The following is a 26,824-nucleotide window of genomic DNA, read 5'->3' as shown; positions in this document are numbered from 1 at the left end:
TGAGAAGAGGCTAAGAATAAGAAGTTCTGCCACTGGTTGTGACCATTTCTGCTGAGTCATGTTGATTCAGCTCCACTTTCCACAGACATTTTTAAAAAGAGCTGCCCCAGCTCTTTTTTAAGTTAAGAAATGTGGCCAGGTAGTGGCTCAGGGCTATAATCTCAACAATTTGGGAGGCCAAGGTGAGAGGATCACCTGAGGCCAGGAGCTCAAGACTAGCCTTGACGACATAGTAAGACCCTATCTCTGCCAAATATTTTTTAAAAAATTAGCCAGGCATGGTGGCACACACACGCAGTCCCAGCTACCTAGGAGACTGAGGTGGGAGAATCACTTGGGCCCAGGAGTTTGAGGCTGCAGTGAGCTCTGATCACACCACTGAACTCCAGCCTGGGTGACAGAGCAAGACCCTGTCTCCAAAAAAAAAAAAAAAAATGAAATGTGCTCAAGCTCACGTCATAATCAATATGAGCCCCACTGTTACACTGCCTTCAATTCTGAGGCAGTGTCAGCGTGAGCAAGGCAGAGGTCAGGCCTCTCCAGAGCAGGTGAGGGTGAGCAGGGAGAGGCTGGAGTGACGATTTGTATTGGGGAGCAGTGAGAGACAGGGTGGAGCACACACAATGGATCTAAGTCACAAGGGCCCTTAAATATTGTCTGGGGAACTTGGACTTAGTCCTGAAGGCTTAATCCTGTGCTGAGTGGAAGAGGAAGAAAATTGGAACTATACTCTGGAGTTTGGGGCCCTGGACCTAGTCTGGGTGGAGGGGTGGGTGAGGGGATGGTGAAAGAAATTAGGAACGGCAGACAAATGGCTTGGAGGAGAAATTGATCAAAGCTGAGGGCAATATTATTGGGTCCTCCCTGCTTGAACAGGTGCATTGAGTATGTCTGCCCCTAGCAGGCCAAATCATTGACCTCTTCTAGGTCAGCTCTGAGGGTCACATGTCCTGGTGTCATGGGAGGAAATATGGAGACACCAGTTGGCAAGTGCCATCTCATGGCTTAGGGGCTCAGATAGTCTCAAGCACTATGGCAGGCTCCTGGGAGTGCCCTTACTGCTTGCCAGGATGTGGCTTGGTGGTCCGTGCACTTTGACTTACTGGCTTCTCCGACTTCTTTAATCAGCACTCCTTGCTGAGGCTGATGGAGTAACAAGCTACAGCTACAGCTGCATTTAATCATCAGAATCAGTTTCTTGACAGATGGCTTCCAGGGGACTTTGAGCGGGGAGATAGCAATGCAGTGTTTGGGAAAGAGAATCTAGAGGCGGCAGAGAAGCAGTTAAACTTCTGCAATTCCTTCGGCCATCCTGAAGGGATGGAGGTAGCAGGCCAGCCGCCTCCCTCCAGGTCACATCCCTCTAGAGGCCATGTGATGTCTGGAGTTGGGCATAATGCTCTGGGGCTGGAAGAAGATGAGCAAATTTTGGGTGAGTGGCCAATTACTCCACTCAACCTTGACATCCAGAAATGTCACTGAGGCAGCTGTCACAGCTGTGGCAGTAAAAAGAGCTCTAGACTTAAGTTGAGAGATGGCACATGAATCCCTGCTCTTCCTCGTGTTAAGCCATGTTACCAGGGTTGATCATTTAACCTCTCTGAACCTTAGTTTCTTTGTCTATAAAATAGAGATGATAATTGTACCCATCTCATAAGTTCTTGTGATGACGAGGACACACTCTGGATGGCCCACTTAGTTCGGAACACAGGGAAGGGGACTCTCTCTAATTTCTTTAAGACTCAGCCCCAAGCACCTCACACCCACTAAGCTTTCCTCTGTCCACATCCTGGTGGCCTGGGTTCCCCACCTCAGGAGCACTCGCCACACTACATTGTGCTGGTCCTTTTCCTTGTCTGCCTCCCTCACTAAACCGAGACTTCCTCGAGGGACACTGTCTCTTTACAGTCAGCACCTACACAGTGCCTGGCATATGGCAGGTATGAAAAAGTTTGCCAAATAATCAACAAAAGAATGAATACCTACTTCCCTAAAAGAATGAAAAGTGAGGTCTAATTGGAGCCCCCAAAAATGGTTGGCATGGTGATTCTCTGAGTTCTCACAAACATGTTTATTAATTCACTTTAGACTTTTTCCAAGAATCAACATAAAGGTTACTGGTCTTCTCTGCTAGAATGCCTATCTCCCTATTTTTGGAAAATGGATAACACTGATATCTGCCATTTTTTCATTATTTCTTTTATTTATTTATTTATTTATTTAATTTTTTTGAAACAGGGTCTCTGTCACCCAGGCTGGACTGCAGTGGCGTGATCTCAGCTCACTGGAGCCTCCCACTCCCAGCCTCCCAGATTCAAGTGTTCAAGCAATTCTCATGTCTCAGCCTCCCAAGTAGCTGGGACTACAGATGTGTGCCACCACACCCGACTAATTTTTGTAATTTTGTAGGGACAGAGTTTCTCCAAGTTGGCCAGGCTGTTCTTGAACTCCTGAACTCAAGCAATCCACTCTCCTTGGCCTCCCAAAGTGTGGGGACTACAGGCATGAGCCACTGTGCCTGGCCTGATCTCTGCCATTTTCTGTCACCTCTCCCATCCTTTGGGATTTCTCATCAAAGATAAATAGTAGGACATTTACTTTCCAAAAACAAAGGGATATGTATGTGCATGTAGGCTGGAGACTTGAACTAATATAAAGGAGCCCTCTTAAAGATTCCTTCTCTTACTAGGGGACAAATTTCTCTCATAATTTTGCTTGACTTCCCTTTCCAGCCTTAATACTCTTATACTTTCTGGGAAAGACGTAGGTGCAAGAACCTCAAAATTTTGCTTTCCAACTGATATTTATTAGCCTAGCTCATTCTCCGTCAGTCACTTGGCCTGTGCCCTCTGGATTCCCCCGGCTTTGAACCCAGCTGTAGAAAACTCTCTTGGTTTTAGCATTTTTAATAGCCTCGGCTTCCCTTGAGCTTTAGCTTTCTTGAAGCATTTCTTAAATGTAAATGCTACTCTTTTGTACCAGTCCCATAGATCTCTTTTGAAAAACTGAGTTCACTGAGGAGCTTAGTTTTGAGTGGAACTGACATAAACCTGATCAGAGGCCTGATTGCATCCCCATTGGATCTGACATGCAGTGTCTCCATCTGAGAACGATTCCCCATCCATCTATATGCAGAAAGAAAACTACGTACCATTCTGTTGGTAAAGTTACTGAAGTTCTCAACCAACACCTGCTTGATCATGTCTGGCTCAGAAACAACAATAAACATCCGACGACCAAGATAGTACCTGGGAGGAATAAAAATGCTTTAAAATGTGTTGCATTACCCATTTCTCCTTTCCAAAAAAGAAATCACAGTGGCTTAGAATGAGGGATAAAAGGTAACTAGGAAGTAAAGGTATGGAGACGATGAGGAGATGTATGTTCCAATCATAAGCAACCATACAGTTGTGATGATCTAACATCCAATTTCTTTCCATCAGCACTCATGGAATGCCACCTTGCACCGATCCCTGGAGACTCTGGGTTGAATAAGATACACTCCCTGCCCAAGGAGCTTATTACAACCTAATAGGAAAGACAGAGCTATACATGTAAATGCAATAATAAAGGGTTCATGAGATCCAGTAGTAAGACAAAGAAGGAAAATGGCAGAGGTCGGTGTTATCCATATTTCCCCAAAACGGAAAGATAGGAATTCTAGCAAGAGAAGACCAATAATCTTTATAACAATTCTCAGAAAAAGTCTAAAGTGAATTAATAAACAGATGCTTGTGAAGAAAGATTAAACCTGCTTGGGAAGAACTGAATATCTGGTTGCCACACCTATATATAAAGGAGCTCAACAGGTACTTTTTAAAATTTTATTTTTATTTTTGTGATGGAGTCTTGCTCTTTTGTCCAGGCTGTACTGCAGTGGTGCTGTCTCAGCTCACTGCAACCTCCCCCTCCCAGGTTCAAGTGATTCTCCTGCCTCAGCCTCCTGAGTAGCTGGGATTACAGGCACCCATCACCATGCCCAGCTAAGTTTTGTATTTTTAGTAGAGACAGGGTTTCACCTTGTTGGCTGGGCTGGTCTTGAACTCCTGACCTCAAGTGATCCGCCCACCTCGGCCTCCGAAAGTGCTGGGATTACAGGCATGAACCTCCGTGCCCAGCCCTCAACAGATACTTAATGACATTAATGAAAATGTGGATGAAAGGCTCAGTCAGTCAGCTGGTGGCGTGAACTCTACCTGGAGATAGTGCGTAAACACATGTCATATTATACTTACAAAAGTACTGGGGGCACGAAAGCAAATCAAGACCCAGTCACAGTTTCCAACGGTCTGACCATCTGACAGGAGAGACAATTAGGCAATTAACATACAGCGTGGTGTTCTGGCAGGCATGAGTGACCCTGGAGGCACACCCAACTCAGTGCTTGGAGAAAAGAGAGTGAAGGCTTCCCAGAGGTGGTGCTTCCCAAGCTGAGTTCTGGAAGATGAGCAAGAGTTAGTCCAAGAAGAAGGGGTGACAAAGGAGGTGAGGGTGTGCTGGCTGGAGGAATTAGCTAGAGCAGTTGAGCCAGGGACAACCCTGCTTGGGGGAACCGTGAGTGCCGGACTACCAACTGTGCAAAGCAAGCCAGAGTGATGACAAGAGGCCCACTGTGTAATGACATGTTTTCAGTGTATGAAATTATACTTTCAGGGATGTAATTTGATTGCTGGTGTATCCAGCTCAGAGCAGTAAGGAACAGATTTTAAAGGGGAAAGTCACACTGAAAAGCAGCCAATTTTACTCTGACACTTATTTACCAAGAACTTTTCATAAACCCAAATGACATTAATTGTTTTAAATTCTTCTCCTTCCCATTAACTATGGAAAACAATAAAAATATTTGTCTGGCATATATTAGGCACTGGAAAACCTTTACCTGAGTCATCGTATTTTCCAAAATTGTCAGGAAAATCTTTGGGAAACAGGAATTCAACAGATGTGGTACAAAGAAAGAAAAGAATACTAACTACTTTTTGTGTTTGTTTGTTTGTTTGTTTTTACTGATTTTAACCAAGAAAACAAAAAACAACTCAATAAGGCCATAAACCAATTCTTTTATAAAATGTATGGTGAGGGTCATGGAGTCTTTTGAGAATCTAATGAAAGCTGTGGACACTTACAGCATTCTGCATACAATGTGAGAAGTCCTTGGATCTCTCAATCCCCCTCCAGAGCAATGTTTCTCAAATATACAATGTGCTTAAAAGTCACCTTGGCTTGAAGAAATAACAGCTGAAAATTTCTGTATTTTGCAAAAGACATAAACCTACATATTCAAGAAGCAGAGTGAATCTCAACTCAGATGAACCCAAGAAAATCCATGCCAAGACACCTCATAGTTAAACTTCTGAAAACCAAAAAAGAAAGAAAAACATCTTGAAAACAGCCAGAGAGAAATAATGTATTATCTATAGGGAACACCAGTTCAAAGGACAGCAGGTTTTTTATCAGGAACCATGGAAGCCAGAAGGAAGTGGCACATTTTTCAAGTGCTGAAAGGAAATAACTGTCAATCACAAGTCATCTATTTGGTGAAAGTATCCTTCAGGAGAAAAGTGGAAATAATGGCATTCTCTGATGAGGGAAAACTAAGAGATTTTGTCACTCACATATTTACCCTTAAAGAATGGCTGAAGGATGTTCTCCAAACAGAAAGGAAAGGGAGATGATAACAGAAGAAAGTTTGGAACTTCGGAAAGGAAAGAAGGACAATGAAATGGATAAAAATAATAGACTATCCTTCTCAGGAGTCTCTTAAATCATACTTGATGGTCGAAGCAAAAATTTCACCACCATATGATGTGGTACTCAATGTACTTAGAAGATATACTTAAAACAATTATATTTTAAAAGTAAGGAGGCTAAAAGGACCAAAATGGAAGTAAGATTTCTACGTATCACTCAAAATGGCAAGGCATTTACACTCATAGATTGTGATAAATTATATATGCATATTTACACAAGAACTAAGAAAAACTATTTTAAAATTATAATAAGCCAAAATGGAATTTTGAAAAATGTTCAAGTTATCCACAAAAAGGTAAGAAAAATGAAACAAGGAGCAGAAGGAATAAAAGAGAACAAATACACTACTATAATGGTGAATATAATGTAATAACTAGATAATAATATATCAAAATGTGTGGCTGCAGCTAAAGCAATGTGGAGAGAGAAACTGATAGCACTAAATGCTACTTTAGAAAAGAGGAAAGATCTTAAATGAATAATCTATGCTCCTATCTCAAGAAACTAGAAAAAGAAGAACAAAGAACCTTATCAAGCGCAGGAAAGGAAATAATTTAAAAAAAGTGCAGAACTCTACGAACCTGAAAACAAAAACCATAGAAAAATTAATGAACAAAAAACTGGTTCTTTGAAAAATATCAATAAAATGGATAAACCTGAAGCAAGACTAACAAAGATAAAAGAGGGAAGACACAAAACACCAACATCAGGAATGAAATGGGATATCACTACAAATACTGCAGCTATTAAAAGGATAAGGGACTACTACAAACAACTTTAGACTAATATATTTAAAAACTAGAAAGAAATTGACCAATTCTGTGAAAATTACAAACTACTAAAGCTCAACCAAGATGAAGTGGGCAATCTGAATAATCTTACAACCACAAAACAATTAATTTTAATTAAATTTCAAAATTTAATTATTCATATTTTTTATTTGAATTCATAATTTAAAATTTCCTGAAAAACACACCTCCAGGCCAGGATATCTTGGAGTCTTTTAAATCATACTTGATGGTTGAAGCAAAAATTACACCACCATATGATGTGGTACTCAATGTACTTAGTACAATTCTCTAATATAGAATTCTCAATGGAGAATTCTACCAAATATTAAAAGAAGAATTAACACTAATTTTACAATATCTTCCAGAAGATAAAAGAGAAGGGAACACTTCAGAACTCAATTTATGAGGACAGGTTTACTCTGATACCAAAACCAACCAAAGATAGTACAAGAAAAGTATAGACCAGTATCTCTCATGACCTTAAACACAAAAATCTTCAACAAATCAAATCTAGCACTATATAAAAAGACTTATGTACCAAAACCAAGTGGTATTTATTCTAGGTGTCCAAGGCTGATTCAATATTTTCAAAGCAATCAATATAATCCACCATATTAACTGCCTGAAAAATAAAAAATTATGTGATTATATCAGTTGACATGAGAAAGCATTTGACAAAATCCAGCACTTGTTCACGATAAAAACTGTCAGGAATAGAGAGGAGTTCCTCAACTTGATAAAGGGCATCTACAAAAATCTTACAGCTAACGTGATACTTAATGTGAAAGACTGAACGCTTTTCCTTAAGATGGGGAACAAGGCAATGATGTCCTCTTTCACTACTCTTATTTGACATAGTATTAGAAGTTCTAACCAGTGCAATAAGGCAATAAAAATAAATGAAAACATATAGACTGAAAAGGAATAAATAAAATTGTCCCTATTTTGAGATGACATGATATCTACAGAAAAAATACTAAAAAATTAAAAAACAATCTTAGAACTAATAAGTGAGTTCAGCAAGGTTGCAGGATTCCAGATCAACATACAAAAAAAAATCAATAGCATTTCTATATGCTAACAATGAACATGTGTAAACCAAATGAAAACACATTGCCATTTACAATGTTGATGAAAGAAATAAAAGAAGACCTAAGTAAGTGGAGAAACATATCATGTTCATGGATTGGAAGACTCCACAATGTAAACATATCAATTCTCCCAAAACTGGCATATCAGTTTAATGCAATTCCAATCAAAATCTCAGCAAGAATATTTGTAGGTGTAGACAAACTTATTCCAAAACTTATATGGAAAGGCAAAGAACTTAAAATAACTAAATCAATTTTGAAAAAAGAGTAAAGTGGGAGGAATCAGTCTACTAGATCCCAAGACTTGGCTATAGTCGTCAAGACTGTGTGGTATTGGCAGAAAGACAAACACATAGATCAGTGAGATAAAATAGAGAACCCAGAAGTAGACCCTCATATATATGCTCAACTGATAATTTTGACAAAGATACAAAAGCAATTCAATGCAGGAAGGGTACGTTTTTCAACAAAAGATGCTAGAGTAGGTCAGGCATAGTGGATCACGCCTGTAATCCCACACTTTGGGAGGCCGAGGCAGATGGATAACTTGAGGTGAGGAGTTTGAGACCATCCTGGCCAACATGGCAAACCCCGTCTCTACTAAAAATACAAATAACTATCCAGGCATGGTGGCACATGCCTGTAGCCCCAGCTTCTTGGGAGGCTGAGGCAGGAGAATTGCTTGAACCTGGGAGGTGGAGGTTGCAGTGGGCCAAGATCAAGCCACTGCACTACAGACTGGGAGACAGAGTGAGAAAAAAAAAAAAAAAAAAAAAAGATACCAGAGCAATTGACATCCATAGGCAAAATATGAACCTCACACCTTATGCAAAAAATGAACTCAAAATGGACTACAGAATTAAATGTAGAATATGAAACTATAAAACTTTTAGAAAAGTGAAAAAAATCTTTGAAATTTAGAGCTTGGCAAAAAGTTCTTAGACTTGACACTAAAACATAATCCATAAAGGACAAAAATCAGAAAGTTGAACTTGATCAAAATTAAAAATTTTTGCCCTTTCAAAGACACTGTTAAGAAGATGAAAAGACATGCTACAGGCTAGGAGACAATATTTGCAAACTACCTACCTGACAAAGGACTTGCATCTGGATTCACAGCAGAATTCTACCAGACATTCAAAGAAGAATTAGTACCAATGCTTTTGACACTATTCCACAAGATAAAGAAAGAAGGAACCCTCCCTAACTCATTCTATGAAGCCAGCATCACCCTAAAACCAAAATCAGAAAAGGATGCAACCAAAAAAGAAAACTACAGACCATATCCTTGATGAACACAGATGCTAAAATCCTTAACAAAATACTAGCTAACCAAATCCAACAACATATCAAAAAGATAATCCATGAACATCAAGTGGGTTTCATAAGAGGGATGCCGGGATGGTTTAACATATGCAAGTCAATAAATGTGATACACCACATAAACAGAATTAAAAACAAAAATCACGTGATAATCTCAATAGATGCAGAAAAAGCATTCAACAAAATCCAGCATCCCCTTATGATTAAAACTCTCAGCAAAATCAGCATACAAGGGACATACCTTAATGTAATAAAGGCCATCTATAACAAACACACAGCCAACATAATACTGAATGGGGAAAAGTTGAAAGCATTCCCTCTTGGAACTGGAACAAGACAAGGATGCCCACTCCCACCATTTCTCTTCAGCATAATACTGGAAGTCCAAGCCAGAACAATCAGACAAGAGAAAGAAAGAAAGAAAGAAAAGAAAGAAAGAAAAGAAAGAAAGAAAGAAGGAAGGAAGGAAAGAAAAGAAAGAAAGAAAGAAGGAAAGAAAGGAAAGAAAGAAAGAGAGAGAAAGGAGGAAAGAAAGAAAGAAAGAAAAAAAGGAAGGAAGGAAGAAAGAGCATCAGTATCGCTAAGGAGGAAGTCAAACTGTCACTGCTGACAATACAATCGTTTACCTTGAAAACCCTAAGGACTCTTTCAGAAAGTTCCTGGAACTGATAAAAGAATTCAGCAAAGTTTCCAGATACAAGATTCATGTACACCAATCAGTAGCTCTTCTATACACCAACAACGACCAAGCAGAGAATCATTTCAAGAACTCAAACCCTTTTACAATAGCTGCAAAAAAATAAAAATACTTAGGAATATACCTAACCAAGGAGTCGAAAGAACTCTACAAAGAAAACTACAAAACACTGCTGAAAGAAATCATAGATGAAACAAACAAATGGAAACACATCTCATGCTCATGGATGGGTTGAATCAATATTGTGAAAATGATCATACTGCCAAAAGCAATCTACAAATTCAATGCAATCCCCATCAAAATACCACCATCATTCTTCACAAAATTAGAAAAAAGAATTCTAAAATTCATATGGAACTAAAAAAGAGCCTGCATAGCCAAAGCAAGACTAAGCAAAAAGAACAAATCTGGAGGTATCTCACTACCTGATTTCAAACTATACTATAAGGCCATAGATACCAAAACAGCGTGATACTGGTATAAAAACAGGCATATAGACCAATGGAAGATAATAGAGAACCCAGAAATAAACTCAAATACTTACAACCAACTGATCTTCGGCAAAGCAAACAAAAACATGAAGTAGGGAAAGGACACCCTTTTCAATAAATGATGCTGAGATAATTGGCTAGCCACTTGTAGGAGAATGAAACTGGATCTTCATCTCTCATATAAAAATTAACTCAAGATGGATTAAAGACTTAAACCTAAGACCTGAAACTATAAAAATTCTAGAAGATAATATTGGAAAAACCTTTCTAGACATTGGCTCAGACAAGGATTTCGTGACCAAGAACCCAAAAGCAAATGCAACAAAAACAAAGATAAATACCTGGGACCTAATTAAACTAAAGAGCTTTTGTACAGTAAAAGGAGCAGTCAACAGAGTAAACAGACAACCCACAGAGTAGGAGAAAATCTTCACAGTCTGTATATCTGACAAAGGACTAATATCCAGAATCTACAATGAACTCAAACAAATCAGTAAGAAAAAAACAAACAATCTCATCAAAAAGTGGGCTAAGGACCTGAATAGACAATTCTCAAAAGAAGATACACAAATGGCCAATAAACAAATGAAAAAATGCTCAACATCACTGATGATCAGGGAAATGCAAATCAAAACTGAAATGTGATACCACCTTACTCCTGCAAAAATGGCCATAATCAAATAATAATAATAATAACAAAAAACAGTAGATGTTGGCGTGGATGCGGTGATCAGGGAGCACTTCTACCCTGCTGGTGGGAATGTAAACTAGTACAGCCAGGATGGAAAACAGTGTGGAGTTTCCTTAAAGAACTAAAAGTAGAACTACCATTTGGTCCAGCAATCCCACTACTGGGTATCTACCCAGAGGAAAAGAAGTCATTATTTAAAAAAGATACTTGCATAGTATGTTCACAGCAGCACAACTCACAATTGCAAAATCAGGGAACCAACCCAAATGTCCATCAATCAATGAGTGGATAAATAAACTGTGGTATATATGTATGGTGGAATACTATGCAGCCATAAAAAGGAATGACATAACAGCATTTGCAGTGACTTGGATGAGATTGGAGAGTATTATTCTGAGTGAAGTAACTCAGGAATGGGAAACCAAACATCGTCTGTTCTCACTGATATGTGGGAACTAAGCTATGAGGACACAAAGGCATAAGAATGATACAAGGGACTTTGGGGACTTGGGGGGTGGGGAGAGTGGGAGGAGGGTGAGGGATAAAAGACACAAATATGGTGCAGTGTATACTGCTCAGGTGATGGGTGCACCAAAATCTCAGAAATCACCACTAAAGAACTTACTCATGTAACCAAATACCACCTGTACCCTCAATAACTTATGGAAAAATAAAATAGAAAATGGGCAAAAGACATGAACAGACATTTCACTATAGAGGATATACAGATGCCAAGTAAACACATGAAAAGATGTTTAACATTATTAGCCATTGGCGAAGTTCAAATTAAAACCACAATGAGATATCATTTCACATCTATCCAGAAAGGCTAAAATTTTAAAAGAATAGTGATAACATCAAAGGCTGGTGAACATGTGGAGAAAGTGGATCATTTATAAGTTGTTGATGTAAAGGTAAAACCATAAAGCCACTTTGGCGATTTCTTATAAAACTAACCATGTATTTATGATATGACCCAGCAATTGCACTCTTGAACATCTGTCCCAGAGACATGAAAACTTACATTCACAGAAAACATGTACATGAATGTTTACAGCAGCTTTGTTTGTAATAGGCAAAAACTGAAAACAATTTAAATGTTCTTCATTGGGTAGATGGGTAAACAAACTGTAGTACATCTATACAACGGAATACTATGCAGCAATTTAAAAAAGAACAAGCTATTGTCACATGCACAAATTTGGATGAATCTCAAGGGAATTTTGTGACTGAAAAAACAAATATCATTAGATTACATGCTATATGATTCTGTTTACATAACATTCTTGAAATAAAATTATAGAGATGGAGAACACATTAGTTGTTGCCAGGGGTTAGGGATGGGGGTGATGATGGGTGCATGTGGCTATATAGGGGTAGCTCTAGAGAGCTTATGGTCATAGGATAGTCTTTATCTTGGCTGTGGTGGGGGTTACACAAATCTACACAGGTGATAAAATTGCATAGAACTACACACACACACACACACACACGAGTGCATATAAATCTGGAAAAAATATGATAAGCACTGTGGGTTGTACCACGGTCATTCTCCTGGTTTTGATAACGTGCTATAGTTACGCAAGAGGTTACCATTGGGGGAAGCTGGGTAATGGGAACATAGGACTTCCCCGTACATATTTTTTTCAACTTCCTGTCCATCTATAATTATTTCAAAATTAAAAATTTTTAAAAAGTCACTGGGGAGCTTAATAAACTCTAAATTCACAGCCCTGCTCCCCACTGAGACTAATCTAGCAGGCCTGGGTAGGGCCCAGGAATCTGCATTTTAACCAGCTCTCAAATTCTGATGCAAGAGGACTCTTTCCATACTCTGAGAAATGCTGTCCTAGGGCCATGGTTTCCAGCCTCGAGGGCTTGTCAAAACCAACTGCGGAGCATTCAGAAATAATAATGCCTGGCCCTACCCAGACCTACCAGACCAGAGTCTCTGGGGTGGGACCCAGGCACCTCCTACTTTAACAAGCTCCCAGGGGATCCTGATGTGATTGACTGTAACCAGATTGTGGACCCAGTCTGATTGGGTAAAAATCTGCTCTATATTTAACCAAAGTTCACACCCATTCTCATTTCCCTAAATTCTTAGATCTAAAAGGAAAGCAATTACACGGTAGGGCACACACATCTTTTGGTAATATATTTGTATTGATTTAGTTATTATCAGAATAATCTTACACATAATCTAGATTTTTTAAAGAAACAAAATAATACTTCTACTGTCAAATGAAAGTTGTCCTTCCAAGTAGTCACCTTGGGAGTCTTCCTGCTTTTTTTTTTGTAGTAATATTGCTAATGCTAAAAACAATTTTGCAACAATTCCTTTAGAATTGCTTCAGAGCTGGTTTATGAATCTCCTGAGAAAACTGGTCCCATTTTACATGTAAATTGTGTAATCTTGTGAATTTATATTTACAAAAATGCTCATCTGTAGTTTGAGGAGCTCCTGAAAAGACCTTGAATAGAGAAAAAATGTAAGGGAAGTGTGTTTTAGGCACACATAGCTTTCCTTTTGGGTGCCTGGGATGGCTTGCCTGCTTTTGTCTGCCCACTACGTCTTGGGGAACCACCCCCCACATTCCATGCAGTTCTGAAGGAGCTCTCAGTGATAGAACCCTGCCCCTCTGGTCATGGGGGTGGGCTCACCACCCAGGCATGGCCAATCCTAGTATCTCATCTCCTTGGCAACAGTGACTGGTCCAAGGGGTGGACACATGACCCACTGCAGGCCAGTATGGATCCTTCATTGGGATTTCTACATGGATGCTGGGGTGAAAAGCTCTGACTTTCTCCTGGAGCTGCTAAACAGAGAATATATTAATCTAGGGCTGATGGTGGCCATTTTTCTACCACATGGAGAGAGCCTGTCTGCAGAAGGAGCTAGTAGAGACCAGCAGAGATTTCAGATAGACAGACTGCCTACGAAGCACAAGATAGAGTCCAAACTTTCCTCCTGCAGCTCTTCATTCCATCCTCCTAGCTTACATTAGTTAGTTTGTGCTAAAGTTAGTTTGTGTTGGGTTTCCCATAATTTGAAATCAGGAAGTCCTAACTAGTATGGTGCCCCTTTTTCTTCTCAACCTTGTGAATTCCCAGTGCCATTCTGCCTCTCAAAGCTTACTTCCCTAGAAGGGCCTGATCTTGGTATTGCACAATGGTGTGAATGTGAGGCAGTGTCTTCCTGCTCCCTGAGATGGCGTGGGTCCTGGAGATTAATACGCAACAGAGCTTAGCAGGTGTGATCCGGGTTCATCCAGCCATACCACCCACACAGAAATCCGTTCCAGGCGCAAACTTCTGAAACTGTCTGGGCCATTGCTGAAATATGGGAGTGAAAACTAAGTTATCTCTGTAGTTCACTGGAACTGTAAATCCTATAATTCCTACAAATTTGAAAGGAAATTAAAGTATGGGGTGTTTGAATTTTAGATCTACTTCCTATAGGGTGCAAAGAAACTTCTCATACTAGTGAAATATTTGCAGAGGTTGTAGATTCTTCTCAAACCTTTGAGATTAACAACAACAATCGTTAGCATTTATTTTGAGTGTTTACTATTCACCAGGCTTCATTCTAAGTGCATTGCATGTATTTCCTCATGTAATTCTCATAGAAAATGGATGAGGCCATTATTTTATCCACTTTTCAGAATAAGAAACTGAGACTTAGAGAGGCAAAGTCACTTGCCCAAGACAGGGACTTGACCCCAGCCCAGGTCCTTGGTGGTGAGCATGCTGTCACCTATTCCAGTGACTGCTCTTAGCTCGGGTGGCCTGTCTTTGAACCCGCTCCAGTGCTGGGTAGGTGTGCAAGGGAAAGCAGGCAGGCTCCCAGCTATGCAGACTGTGGCTTTTAAAGGTGGAGATTTAGAGCATATTCTTGCTTAATGGAGCAGAAAACTCCCAGCCCAATTAAGGAGGTAAGGCCTTGGTTCACTCTAATCCAAACTTACATATAGACTCCTTTCCGGGCAAGAAATTCTTAACCAGTTATTCATCTATACTTAGCTATGCAATTAAGAATTCACTTATTCAACTCCAAAGCACCTGGTTGAAGAGAAAATGTAGGCAAATCAGTGAAGTATTGTGTAGACAAAAATAACCACTTGTTTGACTTGTTTAATTAGTGGTTTTCTCTCTTTTTTTAAACTGACCAGTCAGTTAAACCAAAATAGTTCACAGCCGCCTTCTGGGAACTTAAGTAGAATAGACTGTTGGGATTAGCCTGGGGGCTGCCTGGCCTCATTCCAGAAGGCCTGTCCCTGTTAGGGGTGACCGAGCTATAGACTGTTCCTGGTGGTGGTGGGCAGGGGGTCACCTACAGGCACGGACATGAAAAAATGTCCAAATGACACAGCCGAATGGAAAAGCACATTGTAAAATAGTATGGGGAGCTCTGTTAATAAATAATTGTCAGTCTTTCTATTAACTAGTCCCTTCAGAGAGCATTTATTGAGCACATACTCTGTGTCAGGCCCCCGGCTCACGGGGCATAGATCCGGAGCGGGAAATTATGGGGCACTTTCCTTTTCGTCTTATCTATTTCTTGAATGTTCAGTGTTTTATAATGAGTGCATGTGACTTCTACAATGAAAAAAAAAAAGAGGACAGGGAGAATTTGTCACTGGATTGGTCCCCCGAGACTGTCAGAGGCAGAGTGGTGGTTGGCAGTGCCAGAGTTGCAGGTGTTAGAGAGTCTTAGGAACTTGGGCTCAAGGCTTTGTCCTGTAATTTAACATCTGTATCACCTTAAGCAAATCAACCTTCTTGAGACTGTTTCTATGCTTAAAGAGTCCGTTATGAGGTCAGATGAGAATAGTTTGTCCAAACAGTAAAGTTTAATTAAAATGCTGGTAATGGTCACCTCCCATGGGCCACACCCTGCTGCTGCCACTTTGTCAGGGACGAAGAAGCTGAGCGAGGAAGTGCCCCACGGGGGCATCAGGAGGCCCCTGACAGGAGCCCAACACCCTCCACATCAGCAGAAGGAACAGAAAGGCATGCACAGGCCAGGCGTGGTGGCTCACGCCTGTAAACCTAGCACTTTGGGAGGTCGAGGCAGGCGGATCACCTGAGGTCAGGATTTTGAGACCAGCCTGGCCAACATGGTGAAACCCCGTCTCTACTAAAAGTACAAAAATTGTGCCATTGCTTTCCAGCCTGGGTGACAAGAGCAAGACTCTGTCTCAAAAAAAAAAAAAAAAAAAAAAAAAGCCATGCACGTTGGGAAACTTCCGATTTTCAGGTAGAACTGATGAGGGCTTTCAGCTCCTCTGACAACTGCTAAACGCCAAGCATCTGAGAACTTCTTGTCTCCTTGACAGTTTTATTTCCCAGCAGCCTAAGGATGCTAACAGGGTAGCTGCTGTCCTACCCTCAAGTCTGACCTTTGCCATGGAATGTCCATGTGGAAGTGGCAGGAGGCTCAGTGAGGAAAGGGGTAGACGCTACTGCAGATCACAGTTGTGAGAGTCTGAGATTCTCGACTTCCAGAAAGTTCAGAGAAAGCTAAGGAGAAGTCCAGTGCTGGGAGTACCTGGGCATTTGATTCACAGGCGCTCCTCCGGGGCTGGACGGTCCACAGGGTGCCATGGAGAAAGCAGGGTCCCCAGAGACCTGGGGCTCTGTCCCTGCTTGGCTCATGGGGTGTCTTTCCCTTTTGGGTCAGCTCTCCCATCTGTCATTAGAGCAAGAGGCTTGAGTCAGCTGAATGAGAGAGCTGACTCAGCTACCAGGGAGAGTTTTCTTGAGGAGCCAGTGACACAACCATAGGCCATGGAGTCTGGAGTTGCTTTCCCAGGGCTCCTGTCTGTCACTCTGAGTAAGGTCAGGCATCATCTGCCCATGTTATCCTCAGAGTACTCACGCCTGGGGTCCACCCTGAATTCACAGAGCCCTGCAGAGATCAATGGACTGAACCAGCCCTTTCTCAGCCCCTCCCCTTTCAGGGGTTTGTAGGGCCTGTTCAGCAACTTTCTTTTGCCCTTTTCAGGCTGGTACAATCCCTGGTCCTCTTCCTGGCCAGACTTTGGACCTCCCACTAGAGGTTTCTGTCTCCATCATTCTGGCCTGCTGCTTGTCCACATGTGGGTCCCAACTCCACTTATCCACCTAGGACTTGGTAAAGTGCAAATCTGAGTCTGCTGCTTCTTTACTGAACATCCTTCAATGGTTTGCCAAGATCAAGTCCTTGGGGAGTCTTTAGCATGTGGTACACGACGTCCTTCACACCCTGCTCCCTGCCTTGTTCTTTGGCCTTGTGCCTTCCTATTCCCCCTGCCTGCCCGCCCCCGGTCCCCCTCCCCACCCCACCGCCAAGAGCCAATCCTGATCATACCAACTGAAACCCTCCATGATCTCTCACTCCCATGCCTTTGCACATGCTGTTCCCCCTGCCTTGCCTGGCACAGCTCCCCTTTTCTTGCCTGGTTGACTCCTAGTGGTTCTCTAGGAATTGTAATTTTTTTCCTGACTGTCTTTCTGCTTGTTTGTAAGTGGTGGAAACACATCTTGTCTTCTTTTCTTTGATGTCTAGTGTTCATTATGGTGTTAAGCATGCAGTGGGAATTCCATGATGTCAGTGCAGTGTGCTGTATTCCAGCTCCAACTTCTAATGCCAACTGGCTTCAGGCCCTGTCTGTCTCACCTGGACCACTGAGGAGCTCCCAGTGAAGCTCTCTGTCTCCAAACCAACCCTCCCGCCAAGGCCAATCACCTTTGTAAAACAGAAGCTGACTGTGTCGTTCTATTCCCTATAAATCTCTAGTGGTTCTCCATCATTTGAAGCAAGTTTAAGCTTCTTCACTTGTAACCAACCAGGGGCCCTTCAGGAGCTCCTGACTTCTCTCCTTACCCCATTCCTCTTATACCTGTGTTTCCAAATGTTCTCAGTTCACGGTGCCCTTAGTGACTCAGTAATTTCTTCATAGCGCTCCCCAGGCCAAAAGAAGAACCCCACAGTCTCATTCCTAAGTAGATAAGTTCAAACAACTTTATAAGTATACATGTTCTAGCAAGTTAGTGGACATTTGAAGAAATAATACACATAAACTGAAAGCAGTTCCTACAGTGCCTGACAGATGTTGCCATATTTGTCATGAATGTTCAAAAATCCCATAGCCCAGGAAGCCCCTGTGAGTTCACTGTGGCACCCTGGGGTGTCTCAGCACACAGTTTGGGAACCACAGCCTTTCACTCTTGCTGTGAAAAAGTTATTTATGGTTCCCCAGATGTGCAGTATTCCCCCTGCTCTGCCTCTTTGCATGTATTTACCCTCTAAAGTGTCGGCTGCCCTCTTGTTAGTTTGGAAAACTTCAGACAGTCGGGTCACCTGTCCCCTCTTTGTGGAGGCTTCATGGACCCTTTGCTCCTTGTAGTTTCTGTGGCACCTGGTCCTTTCCTCTACTGACCTGGGTGACCCTCTGTTTATTGATAAGCTCCTGATCGCTCTGCAAGTTCTCTCAAGACAAAGCCCATCTTATCTGTCCATGCATCCCTGAGAAGCTAACAGAGCGCCTCACCCTTAAGAGCAAATGTAAGGATGGTTTTAAGCTGCCTTTCCAGGACTGGGAAATCATTTTATCCTCTTGGCTTCCCTATTACTCCTCCTGGCAGAAGGAGGTTTCAACTCTGAAGCCAGACTTGAAACTTCAGAATCCTTTTTTCTCTTTATCCACATTTATCTTGCTTCCAAAATTCACCCAGCCCCTGGTCATTTTCTAAAACCTGGGGCCTGCTCTATTTCACTCCTACCACCCTGGAGAGGTGCCCCCTGCAGAGGTGCCCCGTTGGCTTCATCAGCCATGGGCCTGCCTTTGTGGCTGGCCCCAGCCAGTCTCAGGTCTAGCGGGGCAAAAGAGTCCTCTGTGGGGAAGCTGAGCATACAGAACCCTCAGATCACCTCCCACTTCAACCTGGTTATTCTGCAAAAAACTTCATTTGAACTAGAGTTCCCAAGATGTGATGACATCAAGACATGTCATCCAGATCCCCCTTCTGAGAAGGACGTGCTGTCCAGCAGCCGAGACTGTGGTCAGCAGAGAGCCTCCAGCTGTTAGCTCCTTCAGGGCTGGCCTCAGCTGCTGAGATCCATGTCACTGGGGTCACTCCCTTCCTGGTAAAGCCCACATCCAGTGGCCAGGCTGAGTAGGAATGCAGAGAGTTGGCATTTTGTCCTACTGGGGGACAGACTGACAGCTTTCTCCTCCTTCTCTTCACTGATCCCTAGTAAACATCTCGCCCCTCAAACTGCATCTGTAGAAACTGACCTGCAAGACATGGTTTTAAGCAGCTTACAGGCCATTAGCAAGGATAACAAAAGGATAACAAACATGTCCTCAGCCCGGCAATGAAGGCTTTCCGGTGTGTGATGATGACCGGCCAATCCATCTGTGTCCCCCTCTCCAGCCGCAACTTCCATTCCCTGAACCATTCCCACCTCAAGGGCTTTTCTCTGACTGTTTTTACTGAGTGGAACGTTCTTTCCCCTCACCTCCCCCTTATTCATTCTTCAAGACCTGCTTCCACCTAGAAGCCTTCTCTGCCTTCACTGGTCCATGATTCTACCCAGAATCCTGTTTCCTGTTCTTTCTGGGTTTCCTGTTCTTCTGGGTTTCTTTCTGGGTGTCCTGTCCTTCTCTCGTAGAAGTCAGCCGCTTTACTACCTGGCATTCTTGAGCAACTTGGCCCATGTCTGGGTTTTTCTCCTAAATTAGATATCAGCTTTCTTTGGGAAAAGAGGCATGAATGATACATTTTCTGGAGGGGATGGGTAGTCTCTCCCACCGCCATGAGCTCCGTGCTGTACGCGTAGCAAAGACTGAAATATCTGCTGAGTGGACAACATCTGGAGCAGGGCCAGCAGTGAGCACTTCAAGACATGGGGAAACCGTCCCCTCTGTCTTTGTGCCATTGGAAGACATGGACATAGACCCCAAAGAGTGTGGGAAAGGGCAAAAGGAAGAAGGGGGACACGTCTCCCTGAAAGAATGGAGAACTGATGATAGAAAGAGCATTGCATTTCGAATTACAGCATGGTGAATTTGGACCAATCCCTTGAATATCTGGGTCACTGTCTCTATACCTGGTAGATTTCCCAAGTATCAGGGGAAAAAAAAGCAGGTCTCACTGCCCTTCTTTACAAATCTTCTTGCCTACTGCTGGGAATATTCTTGGTTGGTCCCTGGGTTGGTTTCTAAGTGGTGAGAGCAGGGGGTTAATGAGGGCTCCGGTCGCACGAGCCAGCCTGAGGGAGGCCAGAGAATCAGCTCCACCAGGAGAGTCCACAAGCAGGAAGAGACCCCACTGTGATTCTCCATGCCCTGCCCTTCTCCCACACCATCTTCTGCACACTTTCCTAACCACCCCAACCCAGCCACACCCATGGAAAACATGCAAAATGCTTGCTGTGCAAAGGACTGGGTCTGCAGCAATGGTGTGGTGCGTAGATGGTGGCAAGGTAGTCCCAGGAGGCCTCCTGCTGCTAAGGAAAGCCCCCAGGCTTGGCAGCCCAGAGAGGCAGGGTCAAGCTGTGCTCTACTTCTCAAGAATGGTGCTGGGGCAGCTATTCTCCGTCCTTTCTGGAAGCAGGCAGGAAGATAGCCTCTCCCCTGGCCCTCAGCTTCTTCATCTGTAAGATGAAGTGGTCCTTCTCATCCTGGTGAGTTATGACTCTGTCAAGCTACAATAAAGCTTTCTTCAAAACAGAGCTATGGCTAAAGGAGAGAATTGGGCAGCAAGGGGGAAAAATATCTGAAAGAAACCTGTAATGATAAACCTCCCTACTCTATTGAATATACCCGCCCATCTAATTTATTCAGTTAATAAAACTTAGTCCCCAGAGGGGGACAGGCAGAGGTAAGCTACAAACCAATCTGCCCGTGTGAGCATGGATATATATGCATATCTCATAACAATAAAAAAAAGAGTAATTAAGAGATGTATTGAAGTGTGCAGAAATCCTGAAGGACACTAAAGATTACAATTCAAGTTACTGTCCTTGGTGCAAATGTAATTCAATGGGGAACAGATAAATAAAAATAAAGAAAAAACAAATTCAGAACAGATGTTAGGCGAGCAATTTTTTTCACAGTGAGAATCATAAACATGAAGAACAGCCTATAAGGCAAAGTTGTTGATGCAAACAACATCAAGCTACTAAATAAATAGTTCGATGGCCCTGCAGGGACAAAGGAACATTGAAATAGTCATTTGGCTGTCCCTGAATATTTTTGCCCACACGTTATGCCCAGGCATGTATATTCGGCGGTATTGAAGGGAGCTGTGTGTGTGTGTGTGTGTGTGTGTGTGTCTATTCCATAGCATATGTGCAGGACATATATTTGTGAGAGTACATGGCAAAATCATCTCTCCCCAAATGATGTGTGGGCTTAGAATAGGAATACAGGGGCTGGGAAAAAGCTAATGTCACTCCTGAAAAGACAGTGAGGCCAGGGGAGGAAGCCCAGTGCCATAGGAAGAATGTGCCGTCCAGGACTAGGTATAAAAAGCCCAGATATGCAACTCTGAAAAAAGGGAAAATTTAATGGCAAAAGAATTTCAGACACAGTGGGAGAGAAATCAGAAGCAGGGAAAAAATAATAAAGCACTGATCATAATACTTTAGACATGGAGGGAATCTTCAAGATGATCATTCTAGCCCAACCCCCTCATTTCATAGCTAGGAAAATGAGGCCCAAAGAGGGGAGAAGACTGGATGATGTATGCTGTCTCCCCTTACCCAGGCGGAGGATTCCCTGGAGACATGAGGGTGAGAAGACCCACGTGCAGGACTCAAGAAGCTCACCCCGAGCTGGTGAGGTATGGGGCTTCTGAATTTGGCAGACTCCCCAAGATGCAGGCTGGCTATAAGAACACCAAGGAGCAGTGGAATCCCAGTTGGAATCCCTGAAACTTGGACGGTCTGCCCTGGGAGGGCTCTGAGAGCTCCTTTGAGTCTCATGTCAGACCTGTGAGATAGGTAGGTGCTCAAGTTTTGTTGTTGTTGTTGCTGTTTGTTTTGTTTTTGAGACAGAGTCTCACTCTGTCGCCCAGGCTGGAGTGCAGTGGCATGATCTCAGCTCACTGCAACCTCTGCCTCCCAGATTCAAGCTATTCTCCTGCCTCAGCCTCCTGAGTAGCTGGGATTACAGGTGCACGGCACCACACTAGGCTAATTTTTGTATTTTTTTAGTACAGACGGGGTTTCGCCATATTGGTCAGGCTGGTCTTGAACTCCTGACCTCATGATCCACCCGCCTCGGCCTCCCAAAGTGCTGGGATTACAGCGGTGAGCCACTGAGCCTGGCCTCAAGCATTTTTTAAAGGGAAGAAAATGGTAAATGACTCATTCATTCTAGTCCCATCAGTAGGGATAGCTGAGCTAAGACCAGAACCCAGATCTGGCTCCTAATCCAGTGCTCTTTCTGGTATGGCCAGCTGACCCTGAGAATGAGGTTATGGGAGGTATCAGCTCTTCAGGAGTAGGATATGAGGCAGTAGCCCAATAAGAATCCAATTAATGACTTGGGTGAGTGGAGCCCAGCTAGTGTATCAGGAGAACATGTCCCTTATCTTCTCTTTTATCTTTTGGATCCCAAGGTGGCCTTACACAGTGTAATTCAATTTTGTACTTTGATGGGCTAACTACTGAATTGATAGAGCATAAAAGCCACCAATGGAGAAAGAGTATAAACTCCCCTCATCCAACCCTCTATTTTAATATGAGACCCTCCCCCTAATTCCTTTTATTTATCTCCAATAAAATAATACCATTACCAAAATTAGCCAAATAACAAGACCTTCCTGTTTGAAGTTTCCTTGGAGACAAATCTGACATGAAAGACATGTACTTAGAGATGATTCTTCTGTTCACGCAACAGATATTTACTGAGCATCTATTATGTGTCAGGCACCATTCTAGGCACTAGGAATAGCAGCACAAACAAGAGAGCAAGTCCCTACCCTCGTGGAGTTTGCATTCTACCAGGAAAGCAGGTCAATCAACAAATAATTATGTTATGTATTGTTATGGCAAACGTCCTAAGACAGGACTGTTTGGAATGTTGAAGAAATATCAAGAAGAGGCAATGGAATGGAAAGAACTTTGGATTAATAAAAAGAACCTGTGCAACTCTGCTCACACCTCTTACTAGCCACATGCCCTTTTCATTCTAGTCACTCATGTTTCTGTATGATTGAGGATAATGCAACTAGCCTGGCCAAACTCTCAGGGATGTTATTGGGATGGCCATGGGAGATACTATATTGGAGGGACATGATCCACACTGAGTGCTGGAAAACACTTTCAGATTATTAGCAATTAATATGTAAGTGGCCTTAGGGAACAAATATATATATATATATATATATATATACAGTACAATCATAGGGCAAGATGGATAGCCCACAGAGTTCCCCCATAGGTCCGTAAAGTTCCCATAAAAGGATGCCCACTGCAGGGATGCTTGCTGAGGGCCACTGGGTATCTCCTCCTGGGACAGTGGACAGGTGAAGTAGGTAAAGGCATCTGTGGAGTGTCAGGCAGCTGTGAGAAGCAGCAGACTCAATGGGAACTCTGTGCTGGACCTTGAAAGCACAGTGCTAAATGAAAAAACTAAGGAATAGAATGAGATCTACGGCAGTACTATTGGCATAAGCTAAAGATAATACCCACAAAATGATAATGCACAGTTTGCAAGAACATGTGAAAAAAACACATTAAACACAATTGGAATGGTTGACTATTGGGGATGGGAAGGGGAATGAGAGAACATTGGGGATAAAAGGAAATAAATAAACAAGCAACACAGACAACAGTGCTTTCCCAGCCTCTCCATAGCACTGCAGGATAAAAACATCCCCCAAAACATCAACTCGAAATGGAGGTAATTAGTAATTACTGGTTGTAATGTTGATAATTCACAATGGTGAAGTAAACTATTTCTATTAATGGTTGTCTTTTATGGGGAATTCTTTAGGAGTAAAATGCTGGTATTTATTAGATCAGTGTTTTCTCTCAAAGCCTGTTCTCCATATCCTAGTCCCAAGAGATACTCTGGGGGGAAAACTGTTCTGTGGTCAAATAAACACCGCATCCTAAATTTCTCGCTTGGAGATTGTCGAAGGACATTGTTGCATGAAAGGTTCGGAGTCATTCTACACTGAAGAGACCTGTGTTCCTTTTGCTATTCCCCATGTAACAATTATTACTGTCAGTGGAAATGATGGTCTCAAGGACACACTGCGGGAAACACCCCATTCGATTGTTGGAGGATGGGAGGTGGAGATTCTGGATTCCAGGCCTACCCTGGAGCTCCCATTCCTCTCTCCTTCCTAACGCAGTTTCCTGATCCTCTGAGTGCTTCATTCCTAAGTCACCTTGGAGCCAATGTCTCCTTAGCAGCTCTGCCATGGTCTGAATGTTTGTATCCATCCCCCCGACAAATTCATATGTTGAAATCTTAAACCCCCAGATGACAGTATTAGAAGGTGTGGTCTTTGGGGGGCAAATGGGTCATGAGGGCAGAGCCCTCTTGAATAGGATTAGTGCTCTTATAAAGGAGGCCCTAGGGAGCTCTTTCACCTCTTCCACCACGGGAGGGTGCAGTGAGAAGGCACCATCTATGAACCAGAAAGTGAGCCCTCACCAGACAGTGAATCTGTTGGTTCCTTGATTTTGGACTTCCCAGTCCCCACAACTATGAGAAATAAATTTCTGTTATTCATAAGCCACCCAGTCTATGGCACTTTGTTATAACAGCTTGAACACATGAGGATGAGGATAAGCTCCAACGGATTACAAAAAAGATAAAACTATCTTTGTCTTTGCCCTGTTCAACCTCCTAATTATGGTGGAATAACCATGTTGTCTCCAGGATTTGAAGTCAGCCTCAGTAATTAATGTTGACTCATCTCTTATTTGTTACAATCAATGACTTGCTGCATTTTTCCTACAGGACATTTTCTTTTCTTTTTTTTTTTCTTTTTTTTAGACAGGATTACAGTGACATGATCTCAGCTCACTGTAGCCTCTGCCTCCCTGGCTCAAGTGATCCTCCTATCTCAGCCTCCAAAGTACTTGGGACAACAGGCGCATATGCCACCACACCCAGCTAATTTTGGTATTTTTTGTAGAGATGTGGTTTCACTATATTGTTCAGGCTGTCTCAAACTCCTGGGCTCAAGCAATCTTCCCACCTCAGCCTCTCAATGTGCTAGAATTACAGGCATGAGTCACCACACCCGGCCACTACAGGACATTTTCTCTATAAAATTCTCCTTCTTTTCCTTCCATTTCTGATAATCTAAGTCACTCTTCTCTCTCTCACCTGTGCTATTAGAATGTTTTTTGCTAGTTTTTTTTTTAATCAATTCCATCCTCCCCCTGCACCCCTTCTCCAATCTATACCTGCACAACTTTCTTCAAATAACCCACCTCCTTAGCACCAGTCCTGAGGTCTCTCTCATCTGCCACTGCCAAGGTTGTCCTCTCTACTTGCGCCCCAAACATCACATTTTCCTAGCACACATTTGGCCTCTACTCTTCTTCTTTCTATCTCAGCCAAAACCTCTGAACTTTCTCCCATGCATATGTGCCTGGATACACTCTTCTCCACAGGCCACCTGCCATCTCTCCTTTTTTGGATAGGTATAATGTGAGCTAACCTTTCCCAATGAGCACACACTCAGTGCAGAGACTGTGGGGTACAAGAGGGGAATTCAATATGTCATGAACAGTCAGGAAGCAGGAAGGTATGCCCTGTGAAATCGTGGAAAGACTGTGGGAAAAAAACCCAGAGGAAAAAAATTGAGAAGCCACCAATTGCAAGAGCAGGATTTTGACAAATTACTCAAGGTAGGAAGCCCAGAGATCGAAGGGTCAGTTCCAGGAAGAGAAGGAACAGTGCAGACCCAGGGAACAAGGAAGCAGAAGTCAATAAGAGTTTCAGACACAGAAGACAAAATTTATGTGAGACACAAAGGCCACAGTGAGCTGGTGGGAAAGAGGAAACTTGGAGGGGGCTGAAGGCAGAACCGAAAGGCAGACACATAAATTGTAAAGGGTTTGGCAGCAAGGAGTGAGATAAGAGGAGAAGGAGCTCTGGGTGAGGACTACTGGGAATTTATTAAAGCAAACTGAATTTATCGTGCAGTGCAAGCATTTGTTGATAATGGGGTCGGTTTGGTTAAAAATGCACTCACTGGCCTAGCCAAAAGGAAGTTACAGGCAAAGTCACTGGGGTCATACATTCCAATTACAAATGTGTGGTTCACCTTGACCAGTTGGGATCCACGGCACAAGGGGAAGTGTAAATTTCACCTGAGTTCACTCTCAAGGTTTGAAAACAAGAAGTAATGGCCACATAATCATGGTGAAAAGGGGACAACAAAGCATTGCTATAAAATGTCCTCCAAAGGTGAAATGGTATGGTCACTATGGGAAACAGTATGACGGTCTTCAAAAAGCTAAAAATTGATTTACTCTGTGATCTGGCCATTCCACCTCTGTATGTATGCCCAAAAGAACTAAAAGCAAGGTCTCAAAGAGGTATTTGCACATCCATATTCAAGTAACATTATTCACAGTAGCTCAATGCTGGAAGTAACACACTCTGCCATCTACAAACAAACGAATAAACAAAAGGCAGAATATGCTTACAATGGAATATTACTCAGCCTTAAAAAGGCAGTAGTTCTCCCATGTGCTACAACATGGATTAACCTTGAGGATATTATGCTAAGTGAAATAAACCAGTTACAAAAGGAAAAATACCGTATGATTCCACTTTATTGAGGTACTTAGAGTAGTCAAATTTGTAGAGACAGAAGGTAAAATGGTGGTTGTCAGGGCCTGGGGGAGGAGGGAAGGGAGAGTTAATGTTTAATGAGGACAAAGTTTCAGCTTTGCAGGATGAAAAAAATTCTGGATGTGAACGATGATGATAGCTGCACAACAATGTGAAGGTACTTAATGCAAC

General features: G+C 42.5%; 1 protein-coding gene across 3 annotated transcripts in view; it reads right to left on the bottom strand.

Annotated features, from left to right (window-relative positions):
• TBXAS1 (thromboxane A synthase 1) overlaps positions 1 to 26,824 on the bottom strand; it is a 191,140-nt gene that overhangs the window by 106,960 nt on the left and 57,356 nt on the right. For all 3 annotated transcript variants that reach the window (XM_009243284.4, NM_001132913.2, XM_009243287.4), the window contains 1 exon segment: positions 3,152 to 3,248. In XM_009243284.4, the coding sequence (XP_009241559.2) occupies positions 3,152 to 3,248 (97 nt within the window).

The sequence above is a fragment of the Pongo abelii genome, chromosome 6 (assembly GCF_028885655.2).
Source record: "Pongo abelii isolate AG06213 chromosome 6, NHGRI_mPonAbe1-v2.0_pri, whole genome shotgun sequence".
Taxonomy (NCBI): Eukaryota; Metazoa; Chordata; class Mammalia; order Primates; family Hominidae; genus Pongo; species Pongo abelii.
This window is presented reverse-complemented; position numbering and strand designations above follow the sequence as displayed.